Below are 23415 nucleotides of genomic sequence, written 5' to 3'. Positions count from 1 at the left end.
GTGGACACATTTGAAATATTATTAGATTTCCCCCATATTCACACTTTTGCCCCACCAATCCAAACCATGACTGTTTTTGACAATATAATTTTATTCGGTTAATATTAATTACACACACTGACATCACTAGAACATACAGGAGGAGCTCATGATGCCAAACTGAACTTGCGCTCAAGGGTTCCAGCCTTAATCTTCTCCTCCTTCCTATCCTGTAAAACAGATGACAAACAGATGATGGCTTAATACAGTTTCCATGGCAACAAAGTCATATCACCCTCACCCTCTTCGCCTTACGAACATTTTTCTCAACTGCATGTTTTATCAGTGAGCATTTTGTGATTGTTAAGCTTTTTTTTTTTTCTCCTCGCGGAAAGAGGGAGACAAGCATGATAGCCCAGCAGTCTGACAATTGCACCAAATTTTCACTTGAATTCCTATTGGCAGAGATTTAGAGGGTGAATCTCCATGACAATGGGGAGCAAAATGAAAGCAAGTAGCATTTCAAATGAAGCAGTCATTTCTAATGTGAATGGAAATGTGACCAAAAAAGAAAAAAAAAAGTCAGCTGTGAACCAACATGGGAATAATGATTCCCAATCCTCAACCACAAAGCTTTTAAGATCTATGATGCAAAAAGACCCAGTATCAAAATTTTTAGTTTGACTAGTACAATTTATATTAGTGCTGTAACAAGGTAAAATTAGGTCTTCTGTTCTCATGACAATACTGTGTTCTACACTGCATTATATACACTAAAATTACTGATGTTTTGACCACAAGTTGGACACGAAGTATTGTCAATATAACAGCAGACAGGTTCAATAAAAGACAGCAGTAGCATTGGAGATGAAGCTCAGACACTGTCAGCAAAGTGACATTCTCTGAAAGAAGTTATTTCAAACTGCAACAATATTTGGTCATGTATTTTTATCTAATTTCTTCTTTTTGCTCTAGTCTGTCAGTCTCGCTCTTTATACAGCCTGAAGAGAGTCAGTGTGAGGACAGGCTGTAAATAAATGGTTCTCTAAATTATTATTTTGTTGTGCCCATGATTGGTGTAATTTTGGCTCCATGTACAGACATTGGGATGTATCACTCTATCTTTAGTCCATACACTTAAGTCATGTGAAAAAAATAGTGTAGTTAGGTGAGCCATGCCATTTAGTGAACACTGATAATCAGACAGGTAAGTACATCTTGTCTCATACCCTGTCTGTCTTGAAGACGTAATAAAGGGTGAAGAGAGGCACAACTCCAAACAGTGCACCCAACAGCGACGTCTTGAATGTAGGCTTGAAGGTTGTGTAGGGGTTGGCGCGAGCAAACACCCAGCGTGTCAGGGCAGGGTCTTCCTGTAAAGACAGAGGTATGCAATTAAAATTCAACAATTGTCCTGTATGAACTGAAACTTTGCAGTTGAGAAAAAGATGAGTAAAAACAATTATTTGCTAAAATAAAGACAAGACCATAGAAGATGAAGTTGATGTTAAAAAGTTAGAAAACTGTTTCTAAACTAATATTAATGTTTTTAATGTCCTTATTTCTACAATTAGTCAAAAATATGCTGTAAAAAAGGTCACATTGTGTACAGAATAGACAGATGTGGTAGTAGTAGAGCCAATACAGAGAAACAAAATGACAATAATAAGTGATAATAAGTAAGTACTGAGTGTGACAAGCCTAAGAAGATTCAAACAAAGATAAAACCGAGAGAAATTTTGACCATCTGAATGTCGGTGAGTGGTGGACACCTGCAGACGGCTGAAAAGGGATAAACTAGTTTCACTGATTAAAGCAGCTGGAGATTTAGCAGTCTGGAGTGAGGTGTGTTTTTAGCTGCACGGTTTTAAGTGACAGGTATGTGGCAATTATCTCAAATGAATATTTTGGAGAACGTAGCAATGTCATTTGGTGTAAATTCGTGGTGTAAATGTGGCAGCTGTAGGATTTAACACAATACAGAAGACACACCACAGAAAGAAAAGTAACATCGACGATATACAGCGCTGTGATTGCTAGCTCAACCTCGGTCTAAACTTGGTTTGTCAAAAACGAACCCAGGCCATCCTGACAGTATTGGTTCCACACATTTTTTACGAACAAAACATTCACATAAATATGCGACAACAAAAAGATATTCTGTAGTAAAATTCGGCTCGTGCGATTTGTATGCTGTGACATGCTAACCGTTAGCATGTAGCCTGAGCCATTCTCAAGGGTGACATTGCTAGCTAGCAGCTAGCCACTTACAATGAGCTCTTGTCTGTGCGGGTTATTGAGTTGCGTCTGATACTGCCTCTTTAGATTCGCTCGTAGTGCTGCCCTGTCTTCTTCGGCACGTCGCTGCTCCGGCGAGACGTTGAAATACTCATTTGGGTCCAGTGTTTTTGGCCGAGTAGCCAAGGGCGCCTCTTGGTAGTCCGCCATGATTGTTTGATGACGGATGGAGTGCTGGGGCAAACGAGAACTCGTGAAATCTCGCGTTGGAAGCGTCACCATAGCAACGTCAAACTTTCTCCGGCTGACAGTGTCGAGTGAAACAATGAGCGCAACTAAAAATCGAGAAAAAGATGAGAGTGTTTTGGCTGAAAGTGATAACTTTCAGTATGAAGCAGTGTCTCCAGAAGATGGCTGGAGTTTGGCTGAAGGGGAGGAAGATTTGGAGGCTACGGTGAAAGCTATCCAAGACCGGGCCGAAGCTAGTGCTGCTGAACCCAGCACGTCCACCACACATCCACCTGAGGCCGTGGATGACTTTTTACGCAACTTTCTCTCCCAGATGGGCATGATAGAAACACTCGACTGTTTTCAGACCGAGTGGACCGAGATGGTGCAGAAGGGGCTGGTGGATCCAGGACAGATTGGTGTGGTACCGGATGTGTACACAGAAAACCAGCATCTGGACAGCGAGCTGAAAAACGCCCACCGGGAGCGGGAGGAGTACAGACTGGCAGCCTCTACCGGGACTGAGACACTGCTTAGGGTCCAGAAAGACAGAGACTACCACCGACTGCAGCATAAACGTGTTGTCCAGGAGAAAAATCGGCTCATCGAGGAGATGAGAAAGCTGAAAATGCAGTGCAACAGCCACGAACCTGCACTGAAGCGGATGAATGAAAAGTACCAAGCAGTTTTAAAGCAGACCATGCTGGTGACTCTGCAGAGGGACAAGGTCTTAGGACAGTCAGCTCAGCTCAGCATCCCCCTCTGTAAGGATGCATGTGAAAAAGAAGCAGTGAACAGTGCAGGAGTGTCAAGCGTCAAAATGACAACAACCCATCAAGTGATCCAACCAGGACCTCCTACAGATGCAAATATTCCAAGGAGTCAGAGCAGGGTGAAGTCAGTGAAGGCCAATGTTTGTGAAAAATAAATATTTGGTCTGTCATGCATGTTTTTAGTGTCCCTTGCAGTGATAATATCTGATATTGATTTTGAATCATGCAATCACATTATGAAAGTTATTGGGGAAATCCCCCCGAATTTTCTCGAAGAATATTTATATAAAATAGAATAAAATGGGTCACCTAACATGGAGGCTATTGAAAAACAAACACATTTTCCATAAAAAGTATTTATATAAGACAGATGAATGAATGAAGATGTATCCTATGTAGTAACAGTTGTTGCTGAGTTTGAGTCAGTGGACTAACATGGAAGGTATTGGAAAAAAAAGCAGGACTCTTTCATTAAATATTTGTATAAAAATCCCAAAAGAACTAGAATCAGACACACACACACACACACACACACACACACACACACACACATATATATAATAGAACATGCACTAAAATCCCATAAGAGGCGAGCCACTGGCAAAAAAGTTCATTTCCAACCCTGGTTCTGTGTAGTGATACATTTTAGTATTGGCTTACTACATTTGAGTCATTGGGTCAAGTTGTATGAAAGGTATTGAGGAAAAAATCAATTTCAAATATATTCCATAATATTGATATAAAATATAAGAAGCACTAATATCCCACAATAAAGAGGTGTGTCCTGAATGTTCTTTGACTTCATAATATTATGACTTCTTATTGATTGGTTATTTAAGTCATATTACATGGAAACTACTGATAAAAATGTATGAATTTACTATTTTTCCTTTCATAATTGTTGTCAGTATACTACTTCAGTCAAGGTCACAGACATTAAATTCATTAGCCACCTAGTCTTACTGAAGCTCTGATATGTTTCATTATAGAATATAGGCACCAGAGGGCAGTCTCTAGCAAACTTTGGTTTTAGTGAACATAATCTAACTGCAGCTCCACCAGAGGAAGAGAATTTGTAACAGCAGGGAAGCAGGAATTTGCTGACCTGCATTTAAAGATAAACCAGTAACTGTCATTCCTGCTAAAATGAGTGCGAGTGCTCATTTTTCCCTTTAACAACCACTGCAATACTACCACTTGTCAGCAAGGGGTTTGGATGGGCATACAGCAGGCAGTAACATTAGAGAGCTAATATTGCAATGTAAAACTTGAGTTTTGTGCACTGACTTAAGGTTATACCAGAATTCTGATGCAAAGATCACAGTTTAAACTTAAGTTCACCTTTAGATCATCAGAACAATAATTAATTGTACTGGCACAGTGCAATATCACTTCACTGCATTCTTGCAGATTTTGTTTTCTAATAATTATCTGGTTGTTGTCCTTTACATTGCAGCAGGATGATAGGGTTTAACCCTTTAAAACATGAGCAAATTGGCTTAACTTCTTTCAAAAACGTGAAGAAGGCAATAAGCAACTCAACAGGAAATTGACCCCCAAATATGCAGGAAATTAGTAAAAATAAATGTTATCTATTGTAACATAATTTTTTTTCTTCTTTTTTTCTGCAATGACATTTTTCGTCACATTGCTCATACTGTTTCTTCCGATGTTTTCAGAAGAATTCAAACCAATTTTCTCAGGCTCCGTACATTAAAAGCTTGTGAAAGGCATCTGTATGCAGCACAACAAAACTTATGTCGATACATGTTTTAAAGGGTTAAGTAAAGCTGAATTGTCATATAACCTGTCCACAGATTGGTTAGTGGTTTTACAGTTGGATAATGCAATCTGTAGATATAACACAAAAGTTATTTTTCTTCCTCTTCTTACACTTTATGCTTGAGTTGTCAAGTACAGAAATGTTGAGAAAGCTCTTTGATCCAGAGAGGCCGAATTAAAGCCATAGTACGTGTGACCAAATGATTTATTGTCCTCTCAGGACCTTTAAAGCGCCACCCTCTCTGCACTTTTGAAACATCCATTTATGACTTCAAAATTCTATGTGAGACCACACTCTCAGGCCAGCAAGCCTCCTCTCTCTCTCTCTCTCTCCATTATGGTAGCCTCAAATGAAATATTAATATGTTTCTGCCCTAGCTGGCACCCCGAAGACCTCATGGACTTGGAGTTGAACTTTTGGAAGTTTTTGAACTGTGAGCACAATAGCAACAAAAAGTCTTTTTTTCTTTGTCTTTCACTATCAACTTCCACTCTGCTTTGTCTTTATTTTTTCCACAGAACATTTGTTATTATTCTTTATCGCACATCAGTGATGCTGCCTGACATTTATTTTTGATGCACTCACCGTGCAAAGCTTTTGACAGATAATAGAGAGATAAAGACGTGATATAGACACAGAGGCAGCTACCGACAGATAGAACAGGACTGAAAAGGCATGGATGATTTCTATCAGCAGTCTGTGCCACCTTGCAAGACGTAATCACTCCCAGTAATCAGGAGTTATTTTGTGCTGCTTTGGTCTTTTAAAATGACTTCTACATGCAAGCCGGGTTTGGAAAGTGGAAGCAGGTTTCTTTCCCAACCACAAGCTAAAAGTACTTTTCTCCTCATTCTTCAAAAAAGGTCCCTGAAGTGGTTTGTAGGCTTAGAGACAATGACCTAATGTGTTGTTCTGCTCTTTGGTACTTATTCGTAATATTTTCTGGCCAAGAGACTCCATTACTCTGCTGCCCTTGAGGAATGTAACTAAGGAATGTTATGTTCTTTCCACCCTTGTTTTCATCTAGAGTACATAATTGGGTGATTTTAGAGCCTTTGTAAATTTCACAACTGGTTACAAAGTCATTGAGTCAGTGGCTGGAGGCAGGAGGCTTACTATTTCAGCCAACATTTTGTATACCTAAGTCCATATCACCTTTTTCAGCCAGTCGACCTTTCCTTCCTCAACTGAGGAGTAATGCACTGAGGTCTACTACATGCCTGTAGTAGGAAAACAAAGGTATCAAATGAGTTAGGTACTTTGTCAACATTGGTGTTTACGGGTTCTGGTACCCAGCCCTGTTAGTTATGTAGCCAACTTTGCCCAGGTTACGTTTGAATCTCAGATTTTAGGGAAGTGCATTGTAGCGTTGTAGTACTCGAGATCGTTCTTGCTCTCGAGACCATTTTTTAGAGGGTCTCAGTCTCGTCTCAGAATCAACTGCATTTTGGTCTCGGTTTCTTGGTCTCAGACATACTGGACTCCGGATATTTAATCGAGACTGGAAGAGACCACAACAGATTTATTTGTTAACATAATTATTGTGATTGGATGTAAAATTTCCTCCTTCAAATACAGCCAATCACATAATTTATTTGTAGTTTTCTTTTTTTGCCACCAATACCGGCTACCACCCTTCGTTAAAATCAGAGGAAAATTGTTTTGTGTTGGTCTCGACTCGGTCTCAGCCCTTTGACGTCTTGGTCTTGTCTCAGTCTCGGGACACTCTGGTCTCGGTCAAGTCCTGGTCTTGGTTAGTATGCTCTTGACGACAACACTAGTGTACAGACATTGACCCCTTTGGTAGAAGTATGTGAAAACGCATCTATAATGACAAACTTTGCACAGATACTAGTCAGTATAGTCAAGGTTAGACATCACTAGGATCATAAACATAAATGCATTTTTGAGTGGAGGGGAAATTTAAGAAGTTTTCTTAAACGCCTCGGGCTGATTGGAATTCCTCCCCTGCTCGCCCAACTCCCCTGTGCTGCCCCCTCAGCTCCACTCTCCACTGACAGCCCGGTCCACTTCACAGCTCACGACGACCTTTGTGTCATACCAAAGGGAAAGGAGAATGAGAGGGAGAAAATTCACGTTTCAGCCCGCTTGGCTCAGGCTGAACCAAACCTGCCTCGCATCCTTTTATCTCTCTGCCTCAGCACCTATTTCTCACTGAATCCTTTGTCCTGTTTATGCAGCTGAATTACGCCAGGCCTTAAATTGTGATTGATTGAGAGAGATTGCTTTAGTCTCATTACCAGCCATATATTTGATGTGTTGGCGTGTTAGTCCTCAAGATATATTTTTAAGAAATGCTGCTTTCTCAATTCATCACCAGTTCTCTCTGCCATCCTATTCTAATCTATATCTATGAAATTGATTCACCCTGTCTGAGAGTATTCCCTTCTTAATAAATCAGCTTTCCATGGACCTATGCATTGGGCAGTGGGTCACACTCAGCAATATTTTCTGCTTTAATGTTCTGAGCAGGGCAGAGATGGGGCCGTGGCAGTGACTCAGCAGGCATCCATCATCTTCAAGGAGAGCTACACAGATGAATTGTCTAGAGACGGAACTGACAAAATCCTACATTTTTCTTTCAGCGATGCTCATCTCAGTGCTCAGCTCTAGGTCAAATTTAAGATTTCTCAGGCAATATTCACTCCAAAGCTAAAGGGATTTATGGCCTGTGATTTACTAATAATGAAAGATATGGGGACTCTTGATGCCTTAGCTGTCCGGGATGTTGTCGTTGGCATCAACACTTTGTAAAAAACAAAATCGTCAGGACTGTAATTTCTTTGCTTCTTTGGGTTAAGGAAAGCCTTGAGAAACCAATTTAAATAGATTAGTTGAACTAAAAAATGTACAGTGGTCAAGTTTAAACCAGCACTGTTTTTCTCAGTTCCTGGCTCTTCATGATTGAGTAATCATAAGTGTCGGATTTCCAGCCTGCCAAACTTGCCCACTGTCTTACATGGGGCCCAAGAGGCCCCTAGTCAGTCCATATCAGTTGAGTGGACATAACTTCACAAAAGGAATAATTTGATATTTTGGGAAATGTGGTTATTTGCTTTCTTGCCAAGAGTTACATAATACAATTTTCATGTCTGTACAGTTAATATGAAGCTTAAATGGAGATTTATTGTTGGTCTATGCATGTGGCCTACGCCATTGTGAGTGTACTTGTGCGAAAGTGTGTCTGCGTTGCTCTGCAGTTACACCTACAAAACACTGGCCAGCAGTAGGGTTTCTGTAAAGTTTGTGAAGTTCAACTGACTCAGTACACACCAACAAGACACATTGAACATGGCTTAATAGTGACAATTTCAAACACAAGTATGTAAAACACCTTCATAATAAGTTTTACAAACAAAACACTTGTCTTTGATTTGATACATTTTGCCTGGAAATTTAACATGCAAACATTATATGGCATTTTACACTGCATTAGGCAGCCTTATGGCTGGCAGCGTTTTCCTCTTCTCATATGAAGTCATTCATTTCTCGATTACAAATAGCAATTTTTCAACATCTCCAGGTAAATCATAGAATTCATTAATTGATGTCAAATGCAAGGAGTCCCACTGTTTCTCTGGTGAGTTGCAACAATCAGAGTGAAGTCTTTAAAGTTACACAATAACCAACAATAATCGGCTTCATATTCCTCCTCTTTCTCTGAGTTTCTTTATTTTATTTTATGCAGTATCTTCTTGATGTTACATGGCAGATAGAGAGTTCTAGGGACAGACCTTACTGTCTTTCTCTGCCCCAAGCACACCCCTATCAGTTTTTCTTTCAACTCTCCTGGCATGCTGAGAATAGTCTTTGGGGTTAGTTCATTTTTGAAAGGTGTTACAATCACCCCCCTCCCCCCACCCCTTGTCAGCCAGTGTTTAACTAGCTCTAGCAGCATGGTGGTTTGAAATAATTCAAGATGAAATGCCTCACATTTTACCTAAGACACTGCTCTTTAATATAACAGGCCAAGGCCCTGTTTTTAGGCCAATTCACTAACCTCATGGGCCCCACATACAAATGTTGGAGACAAGTTACACTGTATGATGTAGCATTAATAATGTAAAAAAAAACATTATTAACTGTGGTTCATGGATGTCATTAGAGAGTGTGACGACAAAGGTTGATCTGGATTTTAGCAGTATCGGAAACATTGTGTAGACATTTGTTTTTAGTGTGAAAATGGAAGGATTGCAGGTGGCAGACTGCCTCTGGATGTGTAGACGAAGGCTTTGTTTACCATAAGAAGCTGACAGGGCCTTGAAAAGTCAATGAATTCTGCATTGGCCCATAAATAACCCTTCCGCTGCCATACATGTTGAAAGGTCACCAGGCTGATATATTGAGCTGACATCACAACGCTGTTACTAAGGATTTACATATATCACACATACATCTCTCTCTGCCTTTCCTTCATTAGGGACGCAGTGATGTGACAGGGCCGGGCCGCTGTGACAGCATTTAGTGGAAGTCTTGACGGACAGAGTCAGGGAGGCTGTTTGGGGGAGGTGATGTCAGGCCGGAGAAGAGTGACACGAGGTGAGGGAAGACAGCCAACGCCCTGTATCTGATCTGATGGGAAGTGGCAGGAGATGAGGAGACGGAGCCAAATTCAGCCTGAAAGCGTGGTCATCGTCTGAGGTCAGTGGGTACTGAGAACAGAAAAGCAGAGCCACTCGAGGAATACTGAGTAGGGAATACCTAGTCCAGACTGTCAATCACAAATAAATCACTCTTTGCAGAGAGTCTGCAGTTGCCATAATACTTTCTTTGCTTTTACTGCATGATGAAACAAAGTCGAAAAATAATTCCAATTTATAAAAACTTGGGTAGACAGCTGAAATACTGCTAAAACACCCTCGTTGTGCAGGAAAACTGTGTGCACGCTCGACTTAGTAAAGTAGGTCAACAAAGAACCAAGAAGTCTGTAAACTGTGATGGAAGTTGACACCATTTCACCATTCATTTTCTCTTTCAAATAAGTTTGGCTAAGCCTTGTATTCAGACTACAACTATCATCTTGTTTGATGTCATTCATTGAGTCTGACATCATGTTAGCCAATTTGACAAAGCCTCTAGTAGTGAGTGATGTTATCAGTCCAGCCAACATTGTTTTCTGTTGCTCCTTGACACTGTTTGCTGAAGAAGTTTAGCTAGTCTTTTTTACATTAAAAGAAGAAAAATGTCAACATTTTGTCAAATTAACTTCTAACGGAGTTAGATAAGAACACACATCTGTACACTGAATATAAAGCTAGCAGCTATGTAGATTGCACAGATTAAATTGACAAATACTATGCATTAATCATAGTGATGGGCAGGCTGATTGTTGGTTCATGCAATTGTATCAATCCTTTTTAGTTTTGATACTTTTTGCAAAATATGGTGTCAGTTTCTCTGTGATATTATAGTACATGCGTTTGCAACAGCCAGTACTGCCCACCCCACAAAACCTCAAAACGTTACCATTCTTCCTGTATAAGTTAACATTACTGGAGATGAGATATTAACAGAGGTGTTAAGCACTGTTATGTTTGACAAGCTGACTCCATACATACCCTACACTAAAAAAATTAAAAGATTTGTTCATTTTACACCCATCACTAGTTAATTAGTGTGCTTTGGAGGCGCTGATAGGCAGATTTTGTCTGATCCAGTTTCCAATATTTTTGATATGCAAAGATAGACAAATCAGCAAATTTCCCAAAATGTTAATGTCAACTCATGCGGATATTTCAGTCACTTCCATACTTCTCAAAACTTTTTCCTGATTGTAGTTAGCTCTGTAGGAAGCTGATGTTCCCAGGAGACCTACAGTGTCTGATATGAGATGTGGCTGGTGATTTAGCAGCAAGAAACCAGGTGAAGTTTGATCAGGGGTTTGTTTAATACCTGTGTGATAATGTGATTGCTTGTGTTTCTTGATCCATTAGCTTTTTGTCTCCATATTCCTTAATTTCAGCAAATAACTATGTCAGTCAATTTTTATCAACAAAGCTTCAAAAATACCCATTTTGTAATAGACTGGAATTATTGTTGAAATAGGACGACACAATTTCACATTGCGATAAAAATAAGACAATACACAGTCTAAGGATTTCCATCACTGACTTGTTCTGCAAAATATCAGAGTAGTTCCTGATCCTCTGTGCCTTAAAGATAAACTTGTAACCCACTGTAACGCAGAACTTGTTTGTGACTCTTTTCCCACATTGCATGTTGTTTGGGGATGAGATGCTCTTGTCAACAGAAACTAATACTTACGCCGTGGTTTCCACTCCTTGAAAAGGATGTTGACTGAAAGCCACTAACTACATATGAACCTGACTGAAGCTTTTATGGGAAATTGTGACATATCACTCTGCTTGCGCAATTTCCTACCACAATACTATAGATTGAAGGCTTCCAAATTATTTTGTTAGTAGTGATTATCATCAGCTTTGTTCTTGAGGGGATGACTGAACCCAAAGCGGAGCGGAAACAATGCCACACACCATTACGCAACCGCAATGACTGTAATATGCTGCAAGGATTCCCTTTGTGTTGACCACACGCAGTGACACATGCTCACATTGAAGTCTGAACTTCGATTTAACATTTACATCACCAGAGGAAATGGGTTTATACGGTTGATTTCTATTTGTGACGTGTCTACGAACATTAATATTGCTTTTTACAATGGATCTGTTTGTATTTGTGCAACTGGTACACACACACTAGATCATGTTGCCTCGCTCCATCAGGTTATCAATCATAAGTTTTCCCAGGATGCATTAGCCCAAGGGTACAGACAGTTAGTGATACCCTGCTGGCAGCTGTCACAGGAGTGTGTGTGTCAGATGATGACAGGGGAGCAAGCAGACACTGTGTTTCTCATGTTGCGTCTTAATAGGAATAATAAGCTCTTGGTCCTTATCAGAGCATCGCTGTTTTCTGAGAAACCAGAATGGCATCATGTGGATGTTTGTCGCCAAGACGACACCAACACGGTTCGCAACCAGCTAATCCAGGTTATTTGATGGTTATGTCAACAGCTCAGGACCGTACGCTTGTCCTTATTCTCCCAGAGCGAGCTGCTGAAGCATATTCAGCATCAATTATGTGCTTCAGGGAAAATGCCATGTTTATAAATAACATTTTGTTATGTTATTTTTCCCTGTTTGTATCTATAAAGCCATAAAAATGAGACCGCATACCTACGTCATGAGCTGAAGGCTTTGATCAGTAAATGAGCGGAGGATGAGTCATCCTGTTCATTCAGATTGCCTTACACTTTAACACAGGCTTTTTTCCCCATCACATTGCCTCATGCTCTGGATTTCCTGGTAGCAATCAGTTTGGGTGGGCCCAAGTGCAATTTTCGGTATCATTTTTGCTGCTTTTATTTTTACCCCAGCATGCAATCATCACAGTACAGCACTGTTTTTTTTTTTTTCGAAGTTGTGACACAGGTGATTTTTTTAATCTGTAAATAGGTAGAGACCCAGATGCAGAGCAACCCACTAAGATGAGATTTTGGGCACACATTTACGTCAGTGTCCTGCAGAAACACTCAAACAAATCTTCTGGTCCAGACTGTACTGCGTTTCCATTCCTGGCCAAATGAATTAAAAATGACACAAGATATTTAAATAGGCGAAGTTTGACTCCTGAAACAGATGGTCTGGACTACATTTAGATTTTTTTCTCTCTCCCTCACACACACACACACACACACACACACACACACACACTCACAGGCTATTTGCCCTTGGCTGCTGTAATGTAAATGGATTAGGACCTTTTATAGAAAAGAGGTTCCTGCTCGTTTATCCTGCTGCCATCTTTGCCAACCATGCACTATACATGTAACACTTGCCATCCGTAATTGGGGACTTAGTGGTGTTTCAACCCCATGATACTCAATTTTATGAATCAGTCATAGGCAGTTTCGCAGACCCTTGAGTGGCAAATGTAACGTGTCATTCTGGGAAAGGGTGAGGGAAAGACTGAGCTGCTACTGTTATATGAATGTAAAACTATTATCCAATTTTATAGAGGAGGCTCCAGTGGAGCATAAAGTGCTTAATGTTTAAAGACTCGTACACCATATGTCTCTACTAAACTTTTATTGAAATCTGATACAACAACACAAGAAATATTTCTGCAAAAATATACCCCCCAATCTTTATAAGGAATCTGTGATTAAATAGGTTAAAACAAAATGGCAAACTATAACATTAATATGGGATCTTTGGTGATTTTATAACATGCAGGAATATATTAAAAACTTAAAATAGTATATATAAAGTATCCATACGTGATGACTAAAGGGATAATTTGGATGATTTTGGGGTGGGGTTGTATGGAGTGCTTGCTCATAGTCAGTGCATTTCTTGAAGGGGATGTAATTCAGCATGCCCCCAGTTTGGAGAAGCAGGCTGGAGTCTGATACAGAAGCAGTAATTTTAGTTGACTGACCACGAGAGCTGCTGCTTTACCGCTGCTTCAATCACTTATTAGTTTGTGTTATTGTGTCATTTTGGTTAAACTCTTTTAAATGCCAAAATCACATAATAAGACAAAAAAGAACAGTTTGAGGCAGTGGTAGATCAGTGCAGTGCAGTAATGTGAGATCACAGTTTTCTTTTTTTTTTTTCTTCAAGTCTGGCTTTGAAGACAGTGATAACATGGCTTCATTTTCTAGTTAAAAATTAGTGCCTGACAATAAGGTTGAGCAGTGAAAAAACTCCAAATAAAGCGTACACTTAAACTCATATTAAATTATTTTTTAGGGTAGACTTTTTTAAAGGTGGCTAAAATACTATTTTTTGCTGACCCCATCCACATTCGTACATTACTTAGCTTCTGTGTTGGACACAAGCCTCCTTCTCCAAACTGGGGGTGTGCTGACTTACATCTCCTGAGTGAAATACACTGACTATAGATAAGTCCCCCATACAACCCCACTTAAAAAAATCTAAAGTATCCCTTGAAAGTAAGTGATCTTACAGTTGAAACAGTAAGTAAGTGGTGGACACACATTAAAATGACTCAAATCAAATAAAACAGAAGTTCTTCTTTCAAATTTTGAGATTTTCACACAAATCTTCAGTTTGTGTTTATGTGTCCTTGGGGAAGATTCGAACACAATCGCACTGTGCATACCCCTCGACATTTTATTCTGCAGCACTTGTCTTCTATATGCTTCTTTCGGGTCTGTTGTTCTGTCCATCATTCTGTGGATCTCCCTGGAGAGCACAGAACACATCATGTAAATATCTGCAGTAATATATGCAGTAAATTTGTGCATAAACACAATATGATGACTCACCAGGACAGAGAAAGCCCCAGAACGATTTGAATTCCCCTTCCTGGGTGGCTCGTTCTTCAACTGCCTTCTTGCTCTAGTCACCTGAAAGTGAAAGTGATGTTTTGTGTTGATTTTCTGTGATGACACAAACTTCTTTCACTATACTTAAAGAGATTATTCCTGCCCAAAACTGAAAGGACGTTGTCTGAATGAAATCAAAGCCATTTGCCAAGCCAACAGATTAAACAGATGAGTGCACCAAAGTGATCCATAAAGCCAAGTAAGGTGGCCTTATAACTCTGCTTGCACATCCGGCCTCTTTGCCCCAGCTGTTCCTCCACTCAGGGGTTGCCATGGAGACTCACCTGTAGGGGGGTGGCTTTCTTGTCGTTGCTAAGGAGGGAGAAGGAGCCGACGCGGGATTTACGCTTGTTCTTTTTCTTGCTCGCAGCTTGAACCAAGTGCCGCCTGGACCTATCAGTCTGAGACACCACAGACACGGAGATTAGTGTACATTGATACATTCATGCTCTCTTTGAGTCCACTAAATTGAATTCAGAAAACACATAGTCCCCAGCCTGTGTAGATGCTCTTATATGGTACTTTTTATCATTTCGAACAAATGCGGTTTCTGTGGATCATTGCTGTGGTTTTCAGCACATACAGATGATTCAGTATGACTAAAACTTCTCTGGACCTTTGGCAGCGGCAGCCGCTGCTGTAAACCCGTCCCCACCTTCCCACGCATTTTGCTCTTGCTCAGTCTGACTCTTGCGTGACTAACAAGAAGTGGTTTACCTGGATGAGAGTGTTAGGGAAGCCTTTGACGGAGACGGCCCCAGGCACGCTGGAGTGGTTCTGCTGGGTGGGACCCCTCCGCTCCAACTGTCTCTTACGTCTGAACATAACCTACAAGGGTGACACAGTCAGAACCACATCCATAACCACAGAGGGAAACAACAACTCCTGCCTGTCTCTCTGTGTGGGGAAAAGGCATCTAGACTTATGTGAGGTGGATACTGAGTAGAGCACTGTTTTGTTCGTCCCTCTCATTTTGTCCTTGTCACATTCAGTGCCCTTTTTTAGTGGCACTCAAACTCCAGCATTAATGGGAAGAAACCGCATAATTATTATTGTCAGTGTCTCCACCATTTCCTGCATTTCTCATTGATCTGCGCATAAATGTAGCACTTCTATTGATCCCCTTGTTTTCCTAATAAATGGACTGTCACTTTGAAAAACAACAGGTTTCAGCTTGCCAATTAGGACTTTGTGGTAAATTTATAACGGTACCGCAGGGCCTAGACTTCGTCGACGCTCATTTCCCCGCTCCAAGTTATATAAGTGTGGAAATAAAAAGATTGTTTCCAGCACTGAATAATAACTTTCTACCCTTTTCTCTTTTTCCATTCTGTTGAAAACAAATACACGAGCTGCAAAATATTTGCCTCGCAATCATTTGTGTTGCCATTTAAAGTGCTTACAGTGATTGCTTTTGACCTACATTTGGATGATTGTTTTAGTTTTCATTATGGAATGAGCTTTGTGGAGTATTTGAAAATGCACTGTGGCATTTGATATGTCCTTGCCGGTCATTGCTAGTGCGTGTAAAGGACCTCGGTAACTTGTTTTGCTTCTGTTGACCTTCAGATAGCTTTGTCACAATTCAGGCTGTTCTCATGCACTGTTTGTATGTATACCTACAAAAAGTAATCCACCAAAATTCGTATATATCCCACGTAATCATAACCCAGTAATTCCTGTATTACCCACTTATTACGGAAGGCTGCCAATGCGCTGACGGGAGAAAAGAAGGAAGTGGTCCGCCTAATGAGTCAGGTTGGGGTGGTGGCAAATGTGTCATGAAACACAGGACTTTCCCCACAAGACCGTTGCTCAGAACTATGCGAAACCAAGTGAACTTTAGTCATTTTAATGTATGTCATCACCATGTTTCTTTTCTTAGACTTAAACCTATGTAACTTTACTTGCCTAAACCTCAAATGGACCGAGTTGTATTTTGTTTCCTAAACTTAACCACAGTTACCTACTAGTTGAATAACCCTAACCTACATAACTCTGTGTTGAGTACATATTGTCATTTGTGAGGCGCTAATTCGTTAGATTACCATCAAACAAATCTGTGTGCATTTTCATAAGATATCATACGAACTGCAGTATGAGTATACGTTTGCCTATCACATGACATTACCATTTGCTTTCGGCAATATGACGCCAGAAAGACGTTGGACTGCAATGAAAATCATGTTTTCAGTATTTTAAATGTCTAACAAGAATTTGGAAATTCACAATGTGTGGATTTATTTTTTTTGATGTTTTGCAAACTTTGTTTTTTTTCTCCATACCTTATGAATAAATGTTAGTGTTCTACGTCAAGATCACATTGGCATGAGACATTTGGAGGATAGATTTTGGTAACTTAGCAACACAATTTAAAACCAACAAAATATGAATGTCATCTGTCGTCAGTATTCTACATCAGTTGACGTTGGCATTAGACGTGGTCCTGACATTGAATTTTGTTCACCCGACATCACAACCTAAATTTAATCATATATAAATATCAAAAGACATTGGTGGCCAGCTGGATATAGTTATCTAATTACACAGTTTGCATGGATTAAAGTATCTGGGTTTTTTAATATGAGAAAGAATGAACTCAACATCCTATCACAAGCAGCCTCCCTTTTACACACTGTGAAATTCCCCTCTGTCGTTTGTTTCTTCCTTATCTTTCAAGTAGCATGATGTCTTTTCCCTTATCTTATTTCTGCTGTGTTCTTCCTATGACCATGCACCAGACTGCCCAACAGTAAAACTGATGTTAACTTGAGTCCTCTCACATCAGCACTGAAGAACTCAGACTGAAGCAATGATAACCTTGAGTAAGTAGTAAAGGAGTAAGTGTTGGCACATACCAATTCTTCAGTTAAGGGTAGCGCCCTCTGCTGCTTCTGATCATCATACTGAGAAGAGGGAGAGGAGAGGGTCAAGAGTCAGCACTGATGCTGTTGATTCTTACACTGCAGAATATTTCAGCACATTCATTTCATAGGCTACATAGTACATTAAAAACTAAAGACTAAAGACTGAAAAGCTGGCCTGAGCATTGTCAGCAATTTAGGAATATGTAACAATGTAGTAATCAGGTCATTGATAGTGGTTAACTTATAGTTTCAGTGAATGAAAATGAAAGTCAGCTGACTCAGACAAAGAAGGACACATTGTTCCGTCTTACAAAATGTGAAAACTTATGTTATTACTTGACAAAACAAGTCTTCAGAAACCAAATCATCTAACATGGCAGAATTTCTGTCTGGGGTTTTTTTTGTTTGTGTGTGTTTGGGATATTAAGCAAAATTTAGGCTCCATTAAAACCTGCCACAATCCATCTGGCTCTCTCCTTTTTTGGGTTGACGACTCCCATAAATTACTCATTTAATGTGTTCTGTTATAAACACAAGTGACCCTGGTGGGAAACTGAAGTAAACTAAACCAAATGTAGCCTCTGAAGAGACGCTGCATCGGTTATTAGTTAGTCCCCACCACATGTGAAGCTTAAAATTGTGCATGCTGTAATTACAATACAAACAACTGCTGCAGAAAACGGCACATATGTGGCACAAATTCCCTCAGATGAGACAGAATCCCCAATGAAAACTCTTTCATGTGTGGGTGAAAACCGTCCTCACTCCTCCTCGCAGCTGTCGAATCCGTTGTCCAGATGAGGGGTGATTACTTTGGACAGAACACGAGGACTGTCCACAGAAAAATGCTAACCTCAAGTTTAAAGTATAACAGCCGCCGGCCACATGAAAAGCCAAAAAGGGAGCTGAAAGAGTTTGTTCCACGGAGGGGTATATTTTTGGTGTGGTGGCTGTAAAAACCATTACAATGAGAGTTTGTTTCTGTTAGAAAAAAAAATTATATGTCTCCACAGGTCAGGGTTAGACTGTACACGTCTACTGCCATCCTGACACACACTTGACCACTATTATCGTCACAGCAGGCTCTTTGGAAGGAGTCACAGTGTACTTACATTCCAGCAGAGTTACTGGCTTCCTCCGAACCAAACTGTATAAACACTGACCGCACTCTGTCTGCGCAAAAACTAAATCAATAAGCTTATTTGACTCTAAACTGAAAGTACAAACTCTTAAAGATCATTATTCCTCTCCTGTTTGTTTGATGCATCCTAAATGATTCCCCTGAATACATCTATGCCAATCACATGGAGGAAAGGTTGGCTAAAAATGCAGACAAGTTAAAGATTTTTCATTTTGTACAAAATAGACAGAAATGCCTAAATTATATTTGTAAATTCACATATTTCCACAAATTTAGACATACTATTCGCCTCAAATTAAAATCAAACTGACTTAACCTAATGTTAGAGATGCTGCTCCACGTTTCACTGCCAGTTTGCATTACATAAAGAGCACTGTAGCCTCTTTGCCGGAGAAAAATGCTGATAATTCAGATTCTTTTCACGTTCATTTGAGAAAAGAGATAATTATTATGTAGTTTGCTGCAACAAACAACATTTAAATAGTCTCAAACAGACTCCACTTACCTGCGTAGTGTCACAACAGCACAGATGATGACTGATAAATAATGAACACCTTTGCTTACCACTGTCCTCCCCTAACTATCACATCCATTAGAAGTGCGTCTCTTACCTGTCCGTCTGCGGTCTGTCCGCTGACACACAGCTCTCCCTGTGCAGCTCCTGAGCAGTCGAGGGCGTGTGACAGCAGGCTCGCCTGCAGGCAGAGCACGCACAGCCAGATAGTAAACCCCATGATCCAGGCAGAAACTCGAGTGTTCCCAGCCCCTGTCAGCTCCCTGCTTTATACTCTCGGCTCTGCTAATGGGGAACAGATGCAGGGGAATGGGAGGCCATGCCAGCTTCACGCAGACAAACAGCACACCACAAGCCTGTGCTCCACGCCAGCCAGTGGCCTGCGGTCCTGCAGAAACATGTCAGACATCTAGAGGGGCCTCCCCTTTAAAAAATTGCCCCCCCCACCCCACTACTAAAAGAGGAGGACATTTTCCACTTATGCCTGCATTGTAGCTCCTGCCAAAGTGTGTGTGTGTGTGTGTGTGTGTCAATTCAAGAGAGAGAGCGGAGAGAGAGAGGAAACTTGTGTTGTCAAACTTCTGTACATAACAAATGAAAAATTGGTGGTTTGGTTCCTGTAATGTCTTGAAGAAATGCTGCATTATGCAGGGAATTAGTCTCCTGGCTCAGCATGGATGAATCTCTTTCCTTGTGCTTTCAAAAACGTACATGTACAGCAGCTGTTTATTCAGTTCTGCACTGATCCAAACACTTCAGTAAGCCTTTTAGAATTACAGTAATTATTCCTCAGTAGACTTCTCAGTGGAATATACAGCTATCAACACTGTCAATCCATCTTTCAGCTTGCAGACTTCTGTTGACTGAACACTGGCAAAGGATTGTCAGATGTGGATAAAAATCATTATAGGACTATTAAGGAAAATACTCATGATCACTTGGGATAGAATAAATTGAAAAACAAAGACAGAAACTTCAAACTTTAAATTGTACAGTGTGTTTTATATTAGTTGGAATGCATGTTGCGGGAATAAATGTACCTCTGTGGGAGTTTATATGGCCTTTAAATCAGCTCACCACAAAGAATGCATCTCCTGATGGGGCATGTTGAATAGGCACCCTGTCTGAAGGTGTGTTACAGGATGGAAAGAGTGAGTAGGAGCGAGAGAGAATCTGCTCTAATGTCTTCAAGCCTCAGGCTCTGGGTCACAGAGTATCGTCTCCCGCTAGGATTGAAAACATGCACTGCTGTGAAAATTGAGCAAATTAAAAAAGTTTCATTTCCTGTCCAAGGCAAGCCCATATACCACTTCCCTGACCTCCCGGGTATTGGTGATAGAGATGTTGCCTCTCACTCAAAAAACTTGAAGAGATTGTGAAAGCATTTGTAATGTCTCTGACAATTTCCTGCTGAGTCACAGTTTGAGTGGGGAGAATGATGGGTGGTTATTCATCTTCCCAGCATCATCCCCAGCTCACAATCTACCTCTTTTTTTTCCCTGAGATATGTTCAGTGCTGTGTCAGAACTGTTGTTGCACACTTTTCCCCAAAGGTTCAGCGAGACCACTGGCTAGACAGCAGTCAGTCCGAAATGGACTTAAATGAGCAGTGTGTAAGATTTAGTGGGATTTAGTTGCATCTAGTGGTGAGGATTGCAGATTGCAACCAGCTGAAACTTCTCCCAGTTAGAATTCCTCCAGTGTTTGTTGTTAAGGAGGTTTTTGCTGGGAACTGTTTCCTCTCCCAAACAAACAGACAAGGTGAATAAAACCACTAAAAACACTGAATAAAGCCAGTTTTCCTTAAATGTTTGGCAGACGAGCCCTTAGCCCAGCACCTGTTAATGTGTACTCACGTTTTTTATCAGATAACTTCAGATCTAGACATTCAGGAGATTCTTTCCAGGAGTTAAATTATCCATAGTGTTATCCTCCTCTCCAAAACAAAAGCCCCTTTTACACAGCCTGTTTAAGGTAGGAATATTTATCATTATGATGCCTTGCCATTCTGTATAAAAGGCATGATTGCGGAATGGGGGACAGACTTGTCTTGCCTTAGAGCCAGCAGGTGAGATACTAACAGCACCAAAACACTGTGTATTGTAGCCGGAAAATACGGATAAAAGCAATAGAAGCACGAGAGGGGCATATACGTCACCATGACCACATGGCCCATACAAACACAAACAAATCACGGAAGATTGATAGATTTGTTAAAACAGAGAACTGCTTAATGTCATCTAGGTTTAGATAAAATCCTATTATGAGCTCTACTGTCCATGTAGACTGTTATTTGTCAACTAGGAAAGCTACATGGCGTTTACGCCGTAGACTCACGTTTGTTTTGTCAGCTGACAATTACATGGTTGCTGCCGCTGGCTGACAGAATACACTCCATTTTAACAGCCTTTCCAGCACTTGCCATTATGTGCTCAGCCGTGTACTGGCACACTGAAATGGAGTGGACCCCGTAAAAAGAACAGCTGGCAGGATGGGATTATGGGTGGAACCAGTGGGAGATTTAAAAATTAGCTGATAGTGTTAAGCAGCTAACTCAAAGAAGAAGAACAGCAGCCATAAATGTTTTTAAATTGAGAAAACGATGAAGTCGATGACGTCTTGTAGGACATCCAAATCATGTTACCAAGGTTACAAGTTTGCAATAACCTCTCACCAACCACAATATGGCTGTGTAAAGAGACAGTAATCACAGCGAGGGAGTTATTTCATACTCCAAATCCCTGTTATTCACTCTACACTTTCAAGTTTAAAGTTTTTTAATGTATCTACAGGAGGTCACTGTAAAAAATTGCTATGCAGAACCACTCGCCTTCCTCTGCCTCCCCATGGGGGAGTGTCATTCACCAGCAGCCATAGTTTGAGCTGCTGTCACCATGTCTGAGGATGATGCTCTATGGCTAGCAGCTGTTGACCTTGTGAGAAAAAAACACCTTTTTTTCACTGTTGGCTACACTGTCTGCTCTGACCAAAGTCGAGAAGACAGGTAATTTGTGACACATAAATACTTGTAGAAATGTGTCTGTCTGCCTGTGAGGGTAGGCGACAAATCTGTTTGGCAGGGGGGGATGACAGATGAGAGAAAACAGGAAATGTGACTTAAAACGCAACATCTGGATTAGGAAACATGACTCATGAAATAATGGATATTTTGGATTATGTAATTGAAACATCGACTCTCTTATGGCCCCGTTTGTTAAAGGGTTGGTTCACCCAAATTACAGAGAAACTTTTTCTCGCTTAACTCTGATGTTATCTGTTCATGCAAATAGTCTAGGGTGTTTAGCCCGGATTTTGAGATGTCTGAAAATAACGCCTCCGCCCAAATACTACAGAGATGTTAGTGGTGCTGAAAAACATTTTCAAAGTTCAACAGGATCATTACTTTCAAGACACATAGTCCCTGTTACCTTGTATAATCCACAGACTTCACTGTGAACAATTTTTCATAAGCATTATTTCTGCACAGAGTGATAATTATGGAAACTTTAAAAAAAGTGGGACTAGGGGTGAGTTAAATTATTTGTTTGGCTGAACTGGGTTAGTCGGTGCTTTTAAAAGCTTAGCTGTTTAAGGAATTGTGTGATGTATTTTTCTGCAGCCACAGCCAGGAGGCAGTTATCTTAAGCTAAAGATCATTGTTACATTCAAATGTCAAGGTCCAATATGTTGGATTTAGAGGATACATTGGCAGAAATGGAATATGATATTCAGAACTATGTTTTCATTAGTGTATAATCAGAATCGCTGTGTTTTCGTTACCTTAGAACGAGTCGTTATATACATATCAAACAGGTCCTCTACCACTTAGTCCGCCATGTTATTTCTACCTGGAAAAGACAAACAAAACACTGGCTCTAGATAGGGCTTTACATGGTTTTGCATCACCCACATTTTCCTACATGTTTGGCAAACAGAAGATGTTTCAGTTGGTTGCAATTTGAAACCTCAACACTAGATGCCACACGCTAGACTTTTTTGATAAACCAAGGTAATTAAATGCTTGATATTGAAAAAAAAGAAAAGCAAGCCCCGAGATACAACACCACACTTTGAAGCTAATTTTATATGGTGGCCAAACTGAATTACAACGTCTGGGTCCATCACATGATACCATGAGGCTCAAAAAGACTTTTTTAAGACTTAAATTGTGAAGGAGACATCTGTAAATTAAAAGATTTTTTCAGGTACATCAACTTCCTATCATTATGTCCAAAATGTTTTAACTTGATCAGAATTTAACGTTCACATTGATGTACACGAGACCAAGCAGTTGGGAGGTGGGTTTAAAGGAAATTTTAGTGTGCTTGCTGTATGGGCCCCATGATGCTGTAGAGCTGGGTAATTTTATACTCTCAAATCATTTTTTTTTTTTTTTGTATCTTGTGCCACTGAGTAACCTTTATAGGAGTGAATGAGACCACGCCTTCACCAATGTATCAGTTCTCTTTGCATGATGAAAACACGTGAGAGTTGTACT

The 23415-nt window shown here is 40.3% G+C and overlaps 3 protein-coding genes across 8 annotated transcripts in view; 1 reads left to right on the top strand and 2 right to left on the bottom strand.

Moving 5' to 3' along the window:
• Positions 1 to 71: 71 nt before the first annotated feature.
• ndufb4 (NADH:ubiquinone oxidoreductase subunit B4) lies at positions 72 to 2787 on the bottom strand. Its single transcript, XM_042510884.1, has 4 exons — positions 2715 to 2787; positions 2251 to 2552; positions 1209 to 1352; positions 72 to 209 (listed from the first exon to the last, which is right to left on the bottom strand). The coding sequence occupies exons 1-4, from the start codon at positions 2785 to 2787 to the stop codon at positions 147 to 149; spliced, it is 582 nt and encodes a 193-aa protein (XP_042366818.1). The 3' UTR covers positions 72 to 146.
• A 6660-nt stretch (positions 2788 to 9447) lies between these two features.
• Positions 9448 to 23415, top strand: part of myripb (myosin VIIA and Rab interacting protein b) — a 165396-nt gene continuing 151428 nt past the window's right edge. For all 6 annotated transcript variants that reach the window (XM_042510338.1, XM_042510334.1, XM_042510337.1 and 3 more), the window contains exon 1: positions 9448 to 9663. The gene's annotated coding sequence lies outside the window, so the exon portion shown is untranslated. The remainder of the gene's footprint in view (positions 9664 to 23415) is intronic.
• Positions 13114 to 19228, bottom strand: si:dkey-12l12.1. The gene is made up of 6 exons (XM_042510340.1): positions 19015 to 19228; positions 17254 to 17301; positions 15113 to 15223; positions 14680 to 14796; positions 14336 to 14416; positions 13114 to 14252 (listed from the first exon to the last, which is right to left on the bottom strand). Exons 1-6 carry the CDS (start codon positions 19135 to 19137, stop codon positions 14202 to 14204), a joined length of 531 nt encoding a protein of 176 aa, XP_042366274.1. The 5' UTR covers positions 19138 to 19228; the 3' UTR covers positions 13114 to 14201.

This window comes from Plectropomus leopardus, chromosome 21 (genome assembly GCF_008729295.1).
Source record: "Plectropomus leopardus isolate mb chromosome 21, YSFRI_Pleo_2.0, whole genome shotgun sequence".
NCBI classification, from domain to species: domain Eukaryota; kingdom Metazoa; phylum Chordata; class Actinopteri; order Perciformes; family Serranidae; genus Plectropomus; species Plectropomus leopardus.
This window is presented reverse-complemented; position numbering and strand designations above follow the sequence as displayed.